Source organism: Coturnix japonica, chromosome Z, assembly GCF_001577835.2.
Source record: "Coturnix japonica isolate 7356 chromosome Z, Coturnix japonica 2.1, whole genome shotgun sequence".
NCBI lineage: Eukaryota > Metazoa > Chordata > Aves > Galliformes > Phasianidae > Coturnix > Coturnix japonica.
The window spans coordinates 8,063,270-8,082,570 of NC_029547.1; the positions used below are offsets into that span (position 1 = coordinate 8,063,270).

At 41.3% G+C, this 19,301-nt stretch overlaps 1 protein-coding gene across 1 annotated transcript in view; it reads left to right on the forward strand.

Moving 5' to 3' along the window:
* Positions 1 to 19,301, forward strand: part of UNC13B (unc-13 homolog B) — a 199,008-nt gene that overhangs the window by 156,390 nt on the left and 23,317 nt on the right. Inside the window, 7 exon segments of the mRNA XM_032441195.1 lie at positions 5,571 to 5,667; positions 6,433 to 6,576; positions 6,715 to 6,792; positions 7,800 to 7,877; positions 13,074 to 13,162; positions 15,997 to 16,149; positions 18,067 to 18,190. Coding sequence (XP_032297086.1) covers positions 5,571 to 5,667; positions 6,433 to 6,576; positions 6,715 to 6,792; positions 7,800 to 7,877; positions 13,074 to 13,162; positions 15,997 to 16,149; positions 18,067 to 18,190 — 763 coding nt within the window.

Below are 19,301 nucleotides of genomic sequence, written 5' to 3' on the forward strand. Positions count from 1 at the left end.
GTGGCTAAATGCGGAGGGCAAGGGAAAGAGGAGTTAATAGGAAAGAAAACAGTGGATAGGCATTTGTGATGCCAGGATCGTAAGGCTGGTACGATGGCACTCAGCGTTATTTGTGGAGAGGATTGGAGAAAGTTATGTGCATTGCCAAAAGTGGTATAACAGTGGGGCGGGAGGTGGAAGTTGTGATCTGGCACAAATATGACAGGGATAAACACAATATGAGAATGACAGATTATAGGTATAGCATGGAGATTGACAGAGCTAGAGACGAGAGTCGTAAATCAGTGATGCCGCGAAAGAGTTGGAGTGAAGACGAGAATGAGTCCAATAGTGGAGCGGCGAGAAGGACGCGTGTACCTGTTGTGAAGAGTAGGAGGGTGGATATTAATACTTCTATTAGGGGTGAAACGAGGACGGCAGGTGAGCGCACTTCCACATGTGGCGTAATTGCACAGGCATAGGAACACGCTGGGTAGCAATCGAATAGACGTCAGATCTAATGGGGGCCTGCCAGGGGAGATATAATATGATGTCGCATGCCGGGAGGCCGACCGTGAACTTATCTCTGACCATGTTGTTCCTCCTGCGGAAGAATCGTAGTCTTCTTCTGTAAGTGTCGCTGATTTCACAAGTAAAATTATTCATGTGCTTATATGATGTTAAGATGTGGAATACTGATAGCAAAATTACAAAAATTATTAAACCATGATACACATTTTTACTGTTACCCTCCACTGGTTTTGGGGGGTTTAACACACCCCACCCTCTCCCCTCCAAACCTTTCTTGCTTCAGTTGGAGCTTGTTTTATCCTTTCCTCCCAGCCTGGATGTAAAGAACAAATTTCTTCTCTTTTATAAGACACTGCTCATGTCTTTTTCCAGTCTTCTGCCTATTCTCATAAGTTCCTATCCTTCCTTGTAAGTGAGATTTACTCACACCTCTTCATGTTGTCTGTGTCTATATACATATATACATAAAGCACCTAAACTAATGTTTCTTCTAGGCCTTGCCTTGTCATGCAGGCATTACTGCTGCTTTCACACACTAGTATAGTAGCAGCCTTTTTTTTCTGCTCTTTCTTCACTGATACCATTGACCAGTTATGTTTCCAGTTGGTCACAAGCCAAGCTCTCAACAGCATCCTATCTTACTTTTCTTCCCATCCTTACAGCTGTACAAATGCAGCACTTTGCACTTGCTGCTCTTTAAAAGCATCCTGATTGGTCTGCTTCCAGTTTGACATTTTGAATCTTTTTTTCATCCTCCACTGCACGCAGTGCCTTGAGCCTAGCATTATCTGTATGCTAATAAGACTTGAGGCAGTTGGTGTAATTGGCTGGCTTGGACCGTGGGTCTTGCTTAGCAAATGAGTTCAGTGAGAGGCATTAATTCAGTGAATAGTGTGCTGGAGTAACAGTCTCAGAAGCCTGGTTCCCTTTGTGCCTCTGAGTCAGCGCTGTCCTGGGCAACCCATCACATTTTCTTAATCCTGTGTAATCAGGATAATGATGTTCAGTTTTGTTTTGCAGCCTTCTGCAGAATTGTTCTGCTCTGCTGACTTTGTATACATGAGCACTGGAGCTCATGTACTTGTGCAAACACTGGCTTCCCTCGTTACCTCACACTCACGTTTTAGTGCAGTAGCCACATTATCAAGCACAAGAGTTGCCTTTACTTCTTTTGAAATATACCTTTCGTATCAATTACAGCAACCCTTTAATTTGCTTCATTACAAATATTTTTGGTCCTCACAGAATCCCAGAATGGCTGAGATTGGAACGGACCTCTGGGTCCATCTGATCCAATGCCTGCTCTAACAGGGACACCCAGAGCAGGGTGCCCAGGCCCATGTCCAGGTGGCTTCTGAAGATCTCCAAGGAGGAGGTTCCTCAGCCTCTCTGGGCAGTCTGTCCCAGTGCTCCATCATCCATGCAACAAAGTTGTTCTTAAGTTTCCTTAAACAGCCTTAAGGCTTTTTTAATCAAAGGTCCACACATCAGGTCTGCCTGTCAGTAAACTGAGATAAAGATGAATCACCTCAATCCAAAGAAAAGCGGCGGTTATCCAGAAACCTGCATTTCTTGTTGAAACTATGCAAAACAACATTTCTTATATCCTTGGGCTATTACTGAAGAAAGTAAAGGCCCTAAAGTATTGTAGGCTTTAGATCCCCTTTGTTTTCTGAAATTCAGCAGCAGTTTCTGAAAATGAAGCAGCAACGTATCTGAGAGTGCATCTTCAGAACTTCCTCTCTTCACTTTTTGTATGCCAGCTGAAAACTGTGAAGTGTCCAAACACAAAACAAACTGAGCTACTGGTTTTTCAGGTATGCAAAGAAGTATTATTTTATAACTGATGTTCGCAAGCAGCTAGTGTCACAGCTGTACTGGTAACTACCTCCTCTATGGCGTGGAAGACATTCCTGTCTTTGAAATCCTTTCTTATTCTTCTGGCTTACTATCAAACACAATGTTTTCTTCTTCAACTCTTTGAAATCCTGCCTGCCTTCTTGTCTCTGCACTTGCCAGTGCCCACTGGATGTTCACGGAGTACCCACATGCATCAGCACAGCAAACGAGCAAGTTCAGTTCACCTGTGAAGTGTGAGACCTCAGCCGCCAGGCTCACGGCCAAGCTGTAATTGCAGCCTTTTGTGTTAAAATACTATTATGCAGCCAGCAGGCAAACTTACATTTAGTCACAAAGCACAAAGCACTGCCTCTCTGTGCAGGCAGAACTGANAAAGTATTGTAGGCTTTAGATCCCCTTTGTTTTCTGAAATTCAGCAGCAGTTTCTGAAAATGAAGCAGCAACGTATCTGAGAGTGCATCCTCAGAACTTCCTCTCTTCACTTTTTGTATGCCAGCTGAAAACTGTGAAGTGTCCAAACACAAAACAAACTGAGCTACTGGTTTTTCAGGTATGCAAAGAAGTATTATTTTATAACTGATGTTCGCAAGCAGCTAGTGTCACAGCTGTACTGGTAACTACCTCCTCTATGGCGTGGAAGACATTCCTGTCTTTGAAATCCTTTCTTATTCTTCTGGCTTACTATCAAACACAATGTTTTCTTCTTCAACTCTTTGAAATCCTGCCTGCCTTCTTGTCTCTGCACTTGCCAGTGCCCACTGGATGTTCACGGAGTACCCACATGCATCAGCACAGCAAACGAGCAAGTTCAGTTCACCTGTGAAGTGTGAGACCTCAGCCGCCAGGCTCACGGCCAAGCTGTAATTGCAGCCTTTTGTGTTAAAATACTATTATGCAGCCAGCAGGCAAACTTACATTTAGTCACAAAGCACAAAGCACTGCCTCTCTGTGCAGGCAGAACTGAGGGGTTTTCTATGCAAACATCATTTAGAGAGGTTGGCTCTAAATCTCCAGTCATGCTGTGCTGGCCTCTGCAAGCACAGAATGTGATAAAAGCACCATGAGCTTCTGCTCTGTGTTCTGGTGTGTGCATTGTTACAGGGTTTGCTCCTAGATCAATAACGGAAGCAGACAAGGGGAAGAAGATATTTGCTGCATAACAACATTTTGGAGCTATTTCTGCATGAAATCGAATTATTTTTATCAGTTTCTCTGGCAGATTATTTTGAATATCTTTATGGATATGTTGCCTTTGTGGTCCCTGGAGTCCCTCCTCACTCACTCTGTGTCTAAGAACTGATAGTTAGGGATTATTAGCCTATTTTTTTTTTCCTTCTAATTTTTCCCCTCCAAAACACCCTAATATACAGTACCTTTTCCTCACAACCTTTGTGTAGACAATTTGCTAAGACTGCAATTCATTTGATACCTCAGGGTGTGGTAGCCATGACAGTGTACAGTGTCTATTCTCAACAAAGAAGGGCCTTTTCTTCTGAATATGGTGCAGTTACCAAGGATGAATGATAGCCAGGAGTTAGTTCCACTTCTCAGAAGCAAAATGGTGGCTTCTGTCACAGACAGCAAACCTCTCTGCACATTTAGCTATTTGATGTGCAAAGCAGCAGCTTTCTCAGAGCTCTGAAAGTGGTGGAAGATGTGTTCTTGCTTCCTTCTGAACTGCCCAGTTCTCTTCAGAGGATTGATCTCTACCTCCAACGTACACTACTGGAATTAAAAGTTGAATGTTGAAAGCACAAGAAAATTGCAGTAAGTTCCCACAAATACTGACTGTTAGAAGCTTAAACAGCCATTTAAAAGGAAGCTTTTGAGAAGATGGGAAGCCCATATGTCTGTGACATCATTGCACTGCTGCTGTCTGTGCTAATAGGACTGCATGGACAGGTTGCTGTTGGCATTTAGCACTGTCAGTTACAATTTCCAGTATTAGCATCAATGTGCTTTAGATTTCAAAGTGTAGAGAGTATTTAAGGGCATCTAGTATGCTGTGCTTGTGAATTTGCTCTTGATCTCCCTCTCATGTCTGGCACATGCTTTCATGTTCTTTGCAAACTTGGCCCATAATTAGCACAGTCTGTATGAAAACAGCAGCTTGTTTCAAAGAGGTTGTGCTCTGTGAAGCTCATGTTGCAGTTTTTTTGTATGGACTGAAATCATACATGGGGCACTTCTTCCCTTATTTGTAATACTGTTTAGTAATAGTGGAAATTAAGATTTTCTGCAGCTGCAGTGAGTTGGCACTTGCACACTGTCTGTCCCAGACAAATGTTTAAGCAAAGCCATAAGTGCTGTGTTGTTGCTTAAACGCAGACAAGAAAAATCCTTCCACCTTGAACTATGTGGATATGTCCCACAGAGCAGATAGCAGATTGATAATGAACTCTGAAACATCATTGCTGAAGTTGCTTTGAACCTTCTCAAACCATTGACAGTATTTTAACCAAGACTGTGTGTAAGCCTCTTGTTCAGTGGGATTTGTAGTTCCAGATGCCACCTCATGTAAAGCTTCTTCCCAACATTCAGCAGTTTCGGTTTCAGTTGGACTGTGGTCCAACACTTAGCTTACATTTCCAAGTGAGGAGAGGGAAGAGAGACAAAACTGCCTTACTTGAAGAACTGCTGACTGGGGACTTGTCCCTGCTCCACGGCTGTTGATCCAGTGCTTTTGTATGAATAAATCTATTTGTCTTTAGAGTAAAAACAATAAAAAGCTGCCGATAGGGCCGGCTATCTTCCTGCAAACCCTGGAAGATGTAGTATAATACCACTTAGAGGTGCACTGAAGTATCTTCACAGGGCCATCAGTAGGCCAAGAAATAGGAAGGTGTTTTAGAGAAGGCTTGGAGAAGAACATTTCTAGCCTTGATTTTCCCTTGGACTGTCTTCTGCTGATCTGGTCCAGGTAGTTTTGTAGAAAATAAGAGTGTTTTGGGGAACTTTAATGGTACAGGTATCAGTATTCAGACAACTAACAGCAGCAAGTTTTCACAGTGCTTGCTGAAACAACACCTCTGTCAGTACGTTTGGAGGGCAAGGAAAAGGAAAGTACTATTCTGAGGGCATTAAATTCATTTAAACACTTACTGGATGCTGCAAGGAAAGGCATGCCCCTGGGGTGAAGTTTGGGTTGGAATGTTCTGTTTTCTTGCTGTAGCTTACTGTTTCTCCTGTTCCTCCTGCAGGTGGTTTGAGCAGTTTGTGATGCAGTGGCTGGATGAAAATGAAGATGTTTCCTTAGAGTTCCTGCATGGTGCTCTGGAGAGAGATAAGAAAGATGGGGTATGTAAGTGCTCCATGTGGAGTATTCAGTGCTGCATACTTGAGTGCCCAGAACCAAATAACACTGTAAATTCAGTTATTATGCAAACAGAGGATACAGCCCTTTTTGCATGCTGAACAACTGGGGAAGCCTGTTGATTGTAGGACTTACTATACAAGGTGGAGTGTTGTTTAATGGCAAGATGCTTTTCATTCATTTATGTTTTGTTCTTTTCTGGTTAATCTGTTGACCAGCAGATTGGTATTCTCTTTTCTCTTTGTGTTTGCGAGATATGTAATTGAAATATGAGGCACATTGCATGTGCTTAGTCACGCAGTGAAAATGTAACCTTAATCCACAGAGAAATCTTAGTTTTGCAGAGTATTCCCAACGGAGGACAAGAGCCTTCAAGTTTTAGTGATTGTTCATGCTATAGGCTGTGATGCTAATATAAATGTTCGCTTTGTATCTAAAGAAAATGTAAAAGAACTCTGTTTTTTTTTTCTTTCCTTGTTACTGACAGGCAAGCCATGTATCTCAGCATCATGCTGTTTCCTTAATGCTTGTCTTGTCATGGTTGATGGATGACAGTGAACTGTGGCCTAAACAGAGTTGTCTGTTTTGCTCCTCTAGGCCTTTTCAAGAGCTTCTGACTAATTCTGAAGAATTAATGGGTTTTGGTATAGTTATCTTGCCTCTGGTACTGCAAATGACAGACACACATATGAAATTGGTGTGTTTTGGATCTTTCCATTTGAGAGTGATGCTTTGTATTTCTGTTTTAGTTCCAGCAAACATCTGAGCATGCTCTGTTCTCTTGCTCAGTGTGGATGTCTTCACCCAAACTAAATCAGAGCTTTGAGATCATTAAGAAGTTGGAGTGCCCAGACCCTGTCATTGTTGCTCATTATAATAGGAGGTTTGCTAAGGTAACACCCTCAACATCCAGATGTTGTCTGCTCTTAGTGGATGCAAAACAGTATTGTCTTGGGTTTTGATTTTATTTCCTGGAGATCTCCTGTGTCACTTAGAGGACAAGTAATAATATTCACACCTTCTCTTTGCAGACTATTGGGAAAGTGCTGATGCAGTATGCTGACATCCTCTCCAAGAGCTTCGAGTCATACTGTTCCAAGGAGAAACTGGTGAGTTATACTGGATTTCACTTCCATTCAAAGGAGTCACATAATTGTTCTGATAAAAACAATTTCTTGCCAGGTACGTGACCTCATTGACAACATAGTGTTGCTTTTGTTCTAAACATTTGTGGATGCGACTGTGGATCGAGTTCTGGCTTGGCTTTAAAATAAGATGAGGTTGTGAAAGTGATCTGCAGAGATACTTTAAATTACTACTCTTCCTATCTGGGTCATACATCACAGAGATGACTGAAAAAAAGGGGGGAGAGGAAATGGAACAAGTTGCTCCCCTGATTTGGTAGAGCAGCACTTATGGTTTACTGTTGCATCCATCTAATTATCTTGCTGTACACTCCTAAATTAAGTAAAATTTAGGATATTAAATAAACAAGCAAAAAAGAAAAAACAGCTGCTTGTCAGCCCTGGGCCTGTCCCATGCTGTTATTTCTACCTCACACACCTACAACAGGGAATGTAACTGCGGAGGACAGGGCTATTGCTCAGGCACCCTTGACTGTTGTTCTCTTGCTTGTATTGGAAGAACCCAGCTATGCTTCAAAGTAGCTCTGTCTGACAGTTCTCCTTCTGGGATTTACAGCATTCAAGATAGTACAGTGCAGCATTAAGAGGCTGAAAGCAGTACAGTTTGGACTCTAGTAGAGCTTGGCAGGAGCAGTGGAGGGTGTCAAATGTTTTCCTGATAGGGACTTTTTTTCAGCTTGCTCTGTTTGTGATAAAGCTAAGAGGGAAAATGCAAAGGTGAAGAACTCCCTGATCTGAGTTTTCTGAAACTGACCATCTCATTTCAAGCTGCAGAAAAGAAGGGCTTTTATAACAAAGCCTGTTTTTTTTAGGATTGAATGCTGAAATTTTTGCTGCTTTCCCTATTATTTCACTGTGAGAATGTGAGGTCTGGTGGCACCTGAGGGAGTGTGCTGAGGCACAAACTGCACCATTGTTGAAAATGTGTTGGCACCCTGGGCAGTAACAGTCACCTGCTTTTGTCCCACCAGCCCTGCATCCTGATGAATAACATCCAGCAGCTGAGAGTGCAGCTAGAGAAGATGTTTGAAGCCATGGGTGGTAAAGAGGTAAGAGCGCTAAGAGACTGAGCATTACTCTTTCCTACTGTGCTGCTAGTTAGGTTATTTGCATCATACTGGTACTTGCAGGCTGTAGTCATACGGAGAGCCCTGTGACACCTGGCACTGTAGCAGGTGTGAGGGGGACAGCCATGCCTGAAGAGTTTTCTTCTGAGTCTTTTGTAAGATGTAGGAGCAAATGTTTAGGGCACAGAGCAGCATGGAGGAGGAAAGAACAGGATATATATTGTGTTTATGTGGGCTAAATGTGGGCATGGCACAACTCTAAAGACAGATATGTCTGAGAGCTGTTGACATCAAGTCCTTTCACATGGCATATAAATGTGGAATGGAACCTTTGGCATTAAATGTTCAGAATCTGATGTATTGCAGACAGACAGATACATGAGTTCTATACTCACTGGATACTCAGATGTATCCATGAATGTAAATACCTTTCTTAGTTTTTGTTCTTTGTTCTTGGACAGACATTTTTACAGAAATAAGACTTTTCTCTCCTAAGTCACTCTTTCTGTTAAGATGTAATCAGTGTTGTTATTGTTTTTTTTTCTTTTTTTTTTTTTTTTCTTTTTCATTGCTTTTCAAGACTCAGGAAGCTGAAGAAAAGGCTGCTGATTCTGATGTTAGGAAAAAATAATTTTCAAAGCCTAAGTGCATTTTCTTTGGTTGTGTTGTGGTAGAACTTGTGCTATGACGTGTATGCCAAGAGGAAAGTTCACTTTGCTGATGGGCAGCTCGGTTTTTGCTTGCATGCTCTTTCAAGTCTTTCTGGTGTTTAGTGGCAGAATTCTAAGAAGTTGCAAAAATCTCAGCAAGAAGATGTACCCCACAGTGCAAGAGAAACTGCTTTTATTCTTTCACATGTGATCTCAACAATCTTAATTTCTTAGCTCTATATCAAGAAGGAAAATTATATGCTCCTTGCTGTAATAACAATAATAATAATTATTATTAATAATAATAATGTACCTGTATGGTAACTAAATATAACATAACTAAAATATGTACCTGTAATGGTAACTAAATGCTTTTTTCTTCAGGAAAAAATGAATTTGTGATTTAATGTTTATGAAGTGATTTCTAATATTTTTGTTTATGTGCACTTAATTTCCTTTAAGATATCAATCTGTGACTTTTTTTTTCTCTGTAGTGCTAGCTATTAAATAGGGCTTCCCTATAATTCAAATTGAAAATACCACCTGATACCATGACAATGTCTATGAATGGGAGAATGGTATCTAATGAGAAATGGCTACTTTACTTGTCCTAGGCATCTTCATTCTGCCCTTTAAAACCCTCCTTGGGAGATAGCTATGGTGGAACAGAGGTTTTCGACCCATTATTTCCCCTGTGGAATTGGATGAAAAAAGTGGAGAGGAACTCCAACTGTGAGCGATAAATCATGTAGGATGAAACCTGACAAACATGCTAGGAAGCTGTGTTTTGGAAGTGGTTTTTCTTCTCCTTTCAAATGCTGCTTTCCACTTCATTTTGCTGCCACCAATCACCAGAAGCATCTTGTGCTGTGTTAGGTGCCTGAATTGTTTGCTTTTCTTAGGGATTTTCTTTGTGGTGACAATGTAGTGCTTTGCTTCTTGAGTTGAAATCTGCCAGATCCTTTGTTTTGGTGGAGTGAAGAGATCCGTAGTTGGAGTAGTCCTTTTCTGATGCAAATTGACCCCAGCCAAGTGAGTGTCAACTGGTGGGACAACTGCTTTGGAAATGGAACATGTGGACAAGCATGCTGTAATTCTCCTGCTTCGGGGCTCACCTGTAGGCACCCTGCAGTGTAATGGCATAACATGGAACAGAAGTGCTCACTTGGTACTGTTTTATGGAATTTGAATCCTGAATATAGTGCCTTCCTATTCTAAGTGAGGAATATTATTTTTGTCCTCACTTCTCACACTCTTTTTCAACCTGTATTACTCAGAAGGTAAAAAAAAATGCAAAAAATTGTCTCTTGGTTTAATATGTGACATTCTGTGATCCTGGAGCATTACTAGTTGGGAAGGTAAGGACATCAGTGCCTTAGGGACCTCTCTGCAGATTGTCTCTTTTTGTCTCTGCTTGAGATCCCATGGAGCATTCACATACATTTTTAGTTCACAGGAACAAGTATCTTAGATGACTTTTAACATTTATCATTCATATTTTATTTCCTATCTGAGATCTGTTGATATCGCAGGATCAGAACAGCTTCAGTGTGGCTCAGAGGCATTCCACACATTCCTGATGCAGATTTTGGAAAGGCAGAATTTATGGAGTTACGGTTTGCATAAAAAGCATAATGGGCAGTGTAATTGTGAATGAGTGCTGGGCAGAAACTGTACACAATAGCACATGAAATCTGAAACTGGGTTGCTCTTTGCTAAAATGGACTTTATAGGTTCATTGCTAGTGTTTCTTGACCTTGGCCCCATTTACTTATTCAAACATTACCTATTGAAACCTAATGTGACCTGCATTTTCTAACCACCACTGCAGTTTTCCTAGAGGCTTGTGTCTGTACGCCGTCTGTGGTACCAGGATAAGCTTTTCTTGCTTTGCTTGTGAGAATCTGCTTTCTACAAACCTTTATTTTCCTTAGTTTTTTCTAAGTTATAGACTCATAAGCACTGAAATTAAAAGCTTCTGTATGTATTCCCCGCTGCTGGGTCTGTATGTGCTGTGGAAACCTAGCTTAGAACATTTCTGCACTCTTCCCCCTGAAGTCAAGTGTGCAGAGAGAATATTGGAGGTGAGCACTGCCAAGGGAACCCAGAGCATTAACTACCAACTAGCAGCAGATTATCATCATACAATTTTCTTGCCTTCAGTTACAAGCTAAGCTGTACAATTAATGCTCTGGGAAACTAAGTGCTTAGCCAGCATTACCCCACATTTTAAGTCCTAAGTTGTCTATCTGAATCGTAAATTAGAGGAGAACTTAGAAACTTGTTAGCTGGGGAGGCAGAACAGCAATCAGTGACCTTAAGCCAGAGCCAGACAAACCCTATAACTCGTATAAGGCTAAAATAGGAGTTCAAGGCAAGATTCTCTGCCTGCTGATACGTCAGACGCAGTGATTTCACAGGTTCTCCTGCTTTAAGATGTGAATTGATTAACGTCCACTACATTCTGGAAGGAGAAGGCTGTGTTCCTCCAACTGACACCTCATCCTTCCATAGCACACATTCAGCTTAAACATATAACTACGCAAGTGTCGGCCTTTATTTCTAGCAGACCTGGAGCATTTGCTCAGGAATCAGAAGCCACCTTGGCATTGGTGCTCTCACATATTTTGCACAGAGAACTTTTCATCAGTTTTCTTCCTCTGAATCATCTCCAATACACCCACAGAATGGATATATAGTAAGCCTGCTGAGTGAAAGCTTCCAATAGGAATTATCTGGTCATGACGAAGTGATGTAGTGACCTAACTGCATAATACTGCTTTATACTACCTGCCAGATTTATCATGCAGTCAAAGTGGCATTTCCTGCTATCAGTGGTAGCTGATATAATTAAAATTCATTGGCTGAGCAGCAAAACGGTCACTGTTCCATTTGAATGGTGTTATCAATGCTTCACCATATTGACAAAGAACAGTTTGCAGTTATACCATGTGCTATGGGGACTCTGTGTCTAAAGTTCTAAGGCCCAAGCAATCACTTGCTTGTTTTCCTCTGTTCTTCAGAACTCTGGTCCAGGAGTTTCATTGCACAGTTTTAAGCATCTGACAGTTGGTTTTCCACACCACCTTCCAGAGAACAATGAACAGATCAGATTCTGAGTCCCCTAAGGCTTATCTTTCTCTAATAGAAGCTGAGAAATATAGAGTACTTCAGCACTGCATGCAGCAGTGCGAGCTCCTGTCATCTTCAAGTCCTGCGTATGTGGACGTAATATAAAAATCTGAGCTGATCTTTAACCGCTGTATTGGCATCTAGTGCATTACATTGATAAACAGATAATCTGCCTTAGGGGTAAGAATGAATGCAAACATTTCTGAAAGGTCTTTCCTTTATGATAAGAAAAGAAAATCTGTTTTACAAGTCACTTTTTCAAAGCAAATGATCTCAAAGCATTCATCGTGTAGGGTTATGTGTGCACACAGGTGGGTTGGTCAGAATTGGCTCTTTTAAGGCTGGAGGGTTGACTGCAGCTGGAGTACAGACCATTCTAAGTGGAAAAACAGATGGCATTGGGCTGGTTACAGTGCAGCATGCTTTTCTTACAGCGTATGCCAAGATGTCAGCAGCATCCATTTAGTGCTTGGGGGACTTTTACATGTATTTTTGGTCAAGTCTCCTCTTAGTTGCAGTGAAAAAGCTGTCCAGACCCTTGTGAAAGTGGAGCTACTTGTGCTCTAACATTATTAAGTGTTCAACTGTTACTGCTGTGATGTTGTGGATTTTCAGAATAGCTGTGTCCAATCTTCTGAGAGCAGTGTCTGGGTTAAGCTTGAATACTGACAGGGGTGGAAGGTGGAATAGCATTTTTCAAGACTACATGGAGAATTACTCAAGTAAATGGTATCCAGACTAGACTTAAAGTGACAAAATGACCCATGAACCCAAGGTAACATGCAGTAGAATCATAGAATCATTTATAGAATTGCTCCGTTTGGAAAAGACCTTAAAGATCATTGAGTCTAACTACAGCCTAACTGAACTACCCTAACTCTAACAACCCTCTGTTAAATCATCTCCCTGAGCACCACATCCAAATGGTTTTTAAACACATCCAGGTATGGTGACTCAACCACCTCCCTGGGGAGCCCGTTCCAGTGCTTAACAACCATTTGTGTAAAGAAGTGTTTCCTGATATCCAACCTAAACCCCCAGACTGGTGCAACTTGAGGCCATAAATCAATACTTGCTGATTTCTCAGCCTACTTGCTCTGTTGGCTGTGGGGAGTGCAGATTCACTTTCTTAACTCTATGAATATCAGGAAGAGGACTATGAGAGTGCTGGTGCCTGAGACAACCCTTGTTGCTATTTGGTTGGCTGAGTGTCTGTTGATGATTTTGTGACTTCTCTAAGAGCTGGAGGTAGTGGAGGAAAGGATCCTAGTTGGAAAAGTCCAGTGTTGGCAGTTTACCCGTAAGGTAAGGGTGATCTCAGCAGTGAACCAGGGCAGTGTGAAGGAGAACAGGCTGCTGTTTGCGCTCAAGCTAAGTGCCTTCCTTTCATCTACAGCTGGATGCAGAAGCAAGTGACCATCTCAAAGAGCTCCAGGTGAAGCTGAACAATGTTTTGGATGAACTGAGCGCAGTGTTTGGTAACAGGTGAGTATAACAAGGTCCCTGCTCATGAGGCATTCCTTTTTAGTTCCTTGTCTGCTCCTACTTAGTTAGATTAAGAAAAGTTTATGTTGACCACATTGTATTTTTCTTTTTCCCATAAATTCATGGTCTTTCAAATACTGAAACCATATGAGAAAGTGAAGAATATCTTTGTAATTTCCTCTTTTCTGTGTACCTCTGCTAAGAAACAGAGATTCCTCAACTGTAAAATGTATTTGAATTGCATAGAATGATTTTTTTCTGTAAGTAGTGCTTGTCAGTAACAGAATTGTCTGCTCTTTTATTGCATGGAAAGCAGTTTTCAACTTAGCATTTATGAAGTGCATTCTTGTTTAAATGTTCTGCTCTATGTGCATGAAACAGCTCACTGATTTCTGAGTGTTAAATGAGTATTGAATACAAAGGAAGAAGGTTTAGAATTTGAGACTGACTCGTTCTAAGGTTTCAGCAAATTATGTTTTCTAGTGTTTAAAGGGGAGGAGCTCTCTAAAGAATTGCTAGAGTAATAGATGGCAATTAAATTTTATTTCAAATCATGATGCAGTTTACCTGAGGATGAGAATGTGCTTCACTTTATAAATTTCGTAGTGAAACATAAAATATGTCAATTAAACTAAATCTAGAAATACAGGTTTCCCAACTGATCTTCAAAAGCAACTATTTCTCCTGATAAACCCCATTAATTTCATGTAGTTATAAATAACGAGATTAATGCAGACACATACCGCCATATAGTAGAAGCTTGGGCAAAGGAAATAATGCCGGCTGTACCAAGCAGGCTTCTTACAGGCTACAGATTTGCAGTACTTAGGACCAAAAATCATGGTGGGATTTGTCAGCATTTATCTGGATTTGAGCAGACAGAGCTAATGGGGAGTTCCCATTGCCAGTAATGGATGGTATAGCAAGAAATGGAGAGATTCGAGCTGTAGCTGAGCTGAATTGATAAGATTCATAATTAGGTGGAGGGTGAGTGAGAAATCATAGTTAGGGGGTGAGTTTTGCTATCTGAAACCTGTCTCCATGGTGTCACTGCTACAAGACAATTAGGGTACAATCTTGACATTTGCAAGTATGATTTAAAGAGATTATTCAGCATCAGCACACATACCAGGGAGAGTCTGAGAGATGTGCCAGCAAGAGATTTAACCAGTCAGACAGCTCAGATGCTATTCCTTAGCAGTAATAGGAAATGAAAAGCAGTGCACTGTATAAGCAGGAGCTTCTGAAGGATGTAAATGTGGGAGGTAAGACACATATCCACAGTATTCTATACCTAGTCTGTAAACAACTGCTCCTGCTACACTGTGCACACCTGACACTGCAGATCTTACCATGTTTCATCTGCTTGCGTTAATTGCACCTGCTGGGAAAGCAACATGTATCCAGAGCACCTTGCCACCTTTGTGCTGAGAGAGAATTGTGTCTGCAAACAGAAGTATTTTGTGCTTTAAAGGATTTCAAAAGAAAAAAGGAAACTTGAAAGGGTTTGCGCTACATGCAAGGCTAGCTGCTGTTTTGTTCTTGGAGGCAGCAGGAGTGAGGACAGGAATTCCTGCAGCAGGGGAGGAGCAGAAGGCCCTGTCTGACCGAGGAGGTGAGGTCGCTTTAACTCACTGCTACCAAGGGCTCCTGTCAACCTGCATGTCTGCAAGAGTCTAAAGTGAACCTGTTGCCACAGTAACTGTTTCACCATTTTTCATAATTGGTGACAATTTTGTCTTGCATTAACTTTTACTTTTGAAAAGCATTTATTTTTTAATTCCCTGGCGGGGAGCTTACAGTGTCTTCAAGCAAGGGTCTCACAGCCAGTGTGCTGTTTGGAAGAACTGTGGGATGAGACTGGCCTGCAACAGAGTAAGGACTGCCAGCAGAACAGGGGATTGTTGGTACTGTTTTATTTGGTGTGGCTTACGCTTCTGGTTAAGCTGTTTTTGTAGCCACAGCTGGTTGCTTCAAGCTCCCCTCTGTTAGAGAAGAGAAGGTGGAGGGGGAGACTGCATGCAGAGAATGTGCTGTTGGTCTGGAATTGCTCCAGAGAGGCAGAGGTTGGAAGTGAAGCAGAAATGCCACGAGTCTGCAGGGTGGCACTGCAGGAAAGGGAAGAGGTGATGGGCTGGGAAGAGGGAGTTGTATGCTGGAACCCAATACATGGATGCCCTAATGACTAACACAGGAGTTCCTTCCACTTAGAGAGAGCTGGTGTCTCTACTCTTAAATCTTTGCCTGAGCTACTAGCAATGGCTTCTCCTTCTTGATGCAAACTTCAATGCCTTTAGTAGATAGCTAAATGTCATTGGTAATGTCTGTGGTTAGAAATTGTTCTTTTAAATGTCAAAGTGTTTCCTTTTATTCTCTGAATGGATATGTTGACGGTTCTGCTGTGCTATTCATCATATTTAACCACTGTATTACTTCATTTTGAACCTCTTCTTTGCAGTAAAAGATGGAAAGGTAGCTGTGCTTTATGCATGCCTCTTGCATGTTGATGAGCACAGCGTGCTCACTGTGCAGCTGAGCCCCACATCCCAGTTTGACATTTTGGTATAACACAGCCTGTATGGCAGTGGCTTGGTTTCCATCAGTACCTGCTTTCAGACTGTCTCTGTGATCTTCAGGACTTAACTTAAAATGGGTCATGAGGAGCTGGATAGCATGCCCCTTGGCAACAGATACAGTAAGTAAAGAGCAGATCTCAGGGAGGAAGTTTGTGTAACTGAGTGCCTAGTTTATGGATTTGCAATGTTTTCCTTTATGTACCAGTGCTGAGATCTGTGCTACTGATAATCATGTTTTTGCTTCTCTTACCTGCCCAGCTTTCAGACTCGTATTGATGAATGTGTCAAGCAGATGTCTGATATCCTCTGTCAAGTGAAAGGGACAGGAAATGTTGCTGCTAATGCCAGAAACACAGTTGCACAAGATGCAGATAACGTCCTGAGGCCATTAATGGATTTCCTGGATGGAAAGTGAGTGCTCAGATGCATGTTACACATACATTACATCTGACTGAGAACAGAGTGAGGAAAGGAGGAATATCTCCATGTTCTTGAGCTGCTCTTGACATGTCCAGGCTGCAAATTCTCAGGAAAGATTAATGTTTTTTCTTCCCATATCTGCCTTTTTCTCATGCCACAGATAATCTCTTCAGTCTACATTCAGTGCCAGATCTCACCCTCATTTCCCTTTCTCCCTCTGGCAGTTACAACAATCAGCAAATCACACTGCTGATCAGGTAGTGGAAAAGACTGATGCACACTGTAAACTCCAAACATATCAGCTATGTTTTTTTCCTACAAAAACTGTGCTAAAACCAATTAGGAAACATGCTGCAATGCTTACCAGATATATACATAGCATTTTATCCTGGTCATGTGAATTGGTTGTGTTGAAGCAATACCCAGTGCTGTTCTGATCATAAAATATGCGTCTGAACTAGGTAATATACATGTACATTTGCTTTCTGCAGATCCAGCTTGACTCAGATGAACTGTAGATCCATTGCTTTAATTAGCTGTTGCCATTAACATGATGCAGCATTATTCAGCTGTTCAGGGACTTTCTGTTGCTATCTGCACATAATTCTTAACAGCTAAGTCTCAGTCTACTAAAGAATATTTTTTCTCTTAGTGTGAAGTTAAACTTGTTGTTGTTGCACAGCAGCTCTTTATTTTGAAAAGTGTGGCCTGATATTTTCTTATCAAATGCTGTGAGAGAAATGAAAACTTAGAAGTTTAATGCAGTAAGTTTATGTTGTTGGTTTTCTTATTCATCATCTCATCTTTTTTGTTGCCATGCCGTAAGTGACCCTTTGCAGCAAACATTTATCTAGGAGCCCTCTTGTTTTAGCATTTTCCATGCATGCCTTCACTAATCCTCAGAAGACACCTTCCTTTGGATCACTGGAAGCTCAGGGTGCTACAGACTTTTCATACAACCATGGCACAAATCATCATCTAAGCCTGGTGTATTTTCTTTCCTATGCTGTAGAAGAAGAATCATTTTTGTTGCCTCCAGCATCCTACCCACATCAATCTAGTTCCTGTTCGGTTTCACTCATTTACTAACTGGCTGTGGGTAAAATAGGAAATCTGTGTTACATGCTGTAGAAGAGCTGGCTACCATCTGTGTGCTGCTAGTGGCTGCAGAGTTCCTCCTTTATAGCTCTCCCAGTATAGTTACAAAACGCCAATGGAAGTGACTGTTGAGCATCAAAGAAAATGTTGTGTTTCTTGGCCTTACTGAACAATAGTAAAGGAGGAGTCCACAGGGAGATAAAGCATTCTGCTTTATATGGCAGATAATAAACACATGGCAGATGTTGCTGATGAATCCAATTGCAACATACAGATAAGTCCTGTCATTGCTCTGAGGTGCTTTTCATTTAAGGACTTCAACTGCTATCAAAGGCAGAAACTTCTGCAGTAACAGTATGCATAATAGTATGGGAAGTATTCATTTAGTTATTAAATAAGAATCATAATAATAAACCCACGAAGATATAAACCCATTATTCTGTACTTGTATTCCTTTTTTTTCCTTTTTACTCATGCAGCAGGAAGTTCCTTGAGAGGAATCAGCTCAGTTGTGCCTGTTATGGGTGGGAATATTCCAAATAACAATTTAGTGATATCCTGCATAATCCCCAGGTCAATAAGCAGAAATTACTAGGATCAGAGATGTCAGTAATTCCAATGACTTTAGCACTGGAGCTCTGAGAATGAAGGCATGCTGTACTTTATGAAAAAGGAAGATTTTTTTTATTTACCCTCGAGCAGTTGTTATGAAAAACTGCTTTGGGTGGGACATTGGTTCTCCCATACACATCTCCGTTTTCCTTGCAAATTGCATTTTGAATTTACTCATTTCTTGCTTTCTCCCTGCAGCCTGACACTGTTTGCAACTGTGTGTGAAAAGACAGTGCTAAAACGGGTGCTGAAGGAGCTCTGGAGGGTGGTAATGAATACCATGGAGAAGCTGATTGTGCTGCCTCCTCTTACAGACCATACGGTAAAGCATTTTCTCCTTCCTGACTCACAGCAGAAAGTGTTGCCATTCCCCATGTAACTCAGCTCCTTGCTTAATGAGTCATCCGTCCAGGTAAATTTGTCTGCACGGAGCCTGCTCTAGGATGGAAAAACACATCTATTAAAGTAAGAAAGCGTCTCTATTTATAGTGGGTTTGCAAGATACAGAGCACACTATAGAAAAAAAAAAACAATTTGAAATCCATCATCTAACAGCAGTCGCCAATTATATCAACTCACAGTGACTAGAGATTTGGAGTCCCTTAGAGAAGGCTATATAAGAGGGCTTATTTGGCAGTTAGTGTTGGCTTCATGGCATTAGATCAATGCCTGTAAACACTTTTGTCTAATTATTGTCATGCATTGGTCAGGTGTTCCTCTGCATAGATGTGGTTAATTTGGCATTGTTTTTTAATTACATCTTCCATGGTGTTTTAACATCAGTATGGGCTGGCATGGTTTCTCTGTCTCTGAAGTTGGGGAGCTTGAAGCATGTCCAGTTTGCCTTCAAAGCGGTCTTTAAATAATTGTTCAGCTGTGTGGACATGCTGAATGAATGCATGTCATTAATGTAGGAGCGTTTTTAGCAATGAAAGATTAACCTCTTCCACAATTCTGAGAAATGGCAGCCATTGAAAAAGTGTCAGTCATGCACACCCAGCTGCTCTGGAGATGACACTCTGTTGTGGGCAATGTAGAGTTTGAACCATAACCTCATTATCTGGAGATGATCCAGGACTTCTTTTCATCTGTTTTGGAGAGAACTTGTGGTCTGTGGCTAATTAATGCTAATTTATTTCATCCCAGAAGTGAGTGGAACAATAGTGTTTTTCACTATTCAGTAGTTGCCTAAATAATTTGAGTGGATTTCTTGGGTCGCAGTATATGGAAGAGTGATGCAAACCTGCAACTTGCAGTAAGGATGTTTTGCTCTGAGAGCACCTTTGCATCTGGCCTTGATGATGACGACTTAAAACAGAACCACTGAGACACGGTGCTGTCATCCTTGCTAAACACAAAATCAGTGGCATGAATTTGCTAAAGACTATTTGCTCCGAGCTCAGGTTAGGAGTTACCATCTGTTTTACTTTTCA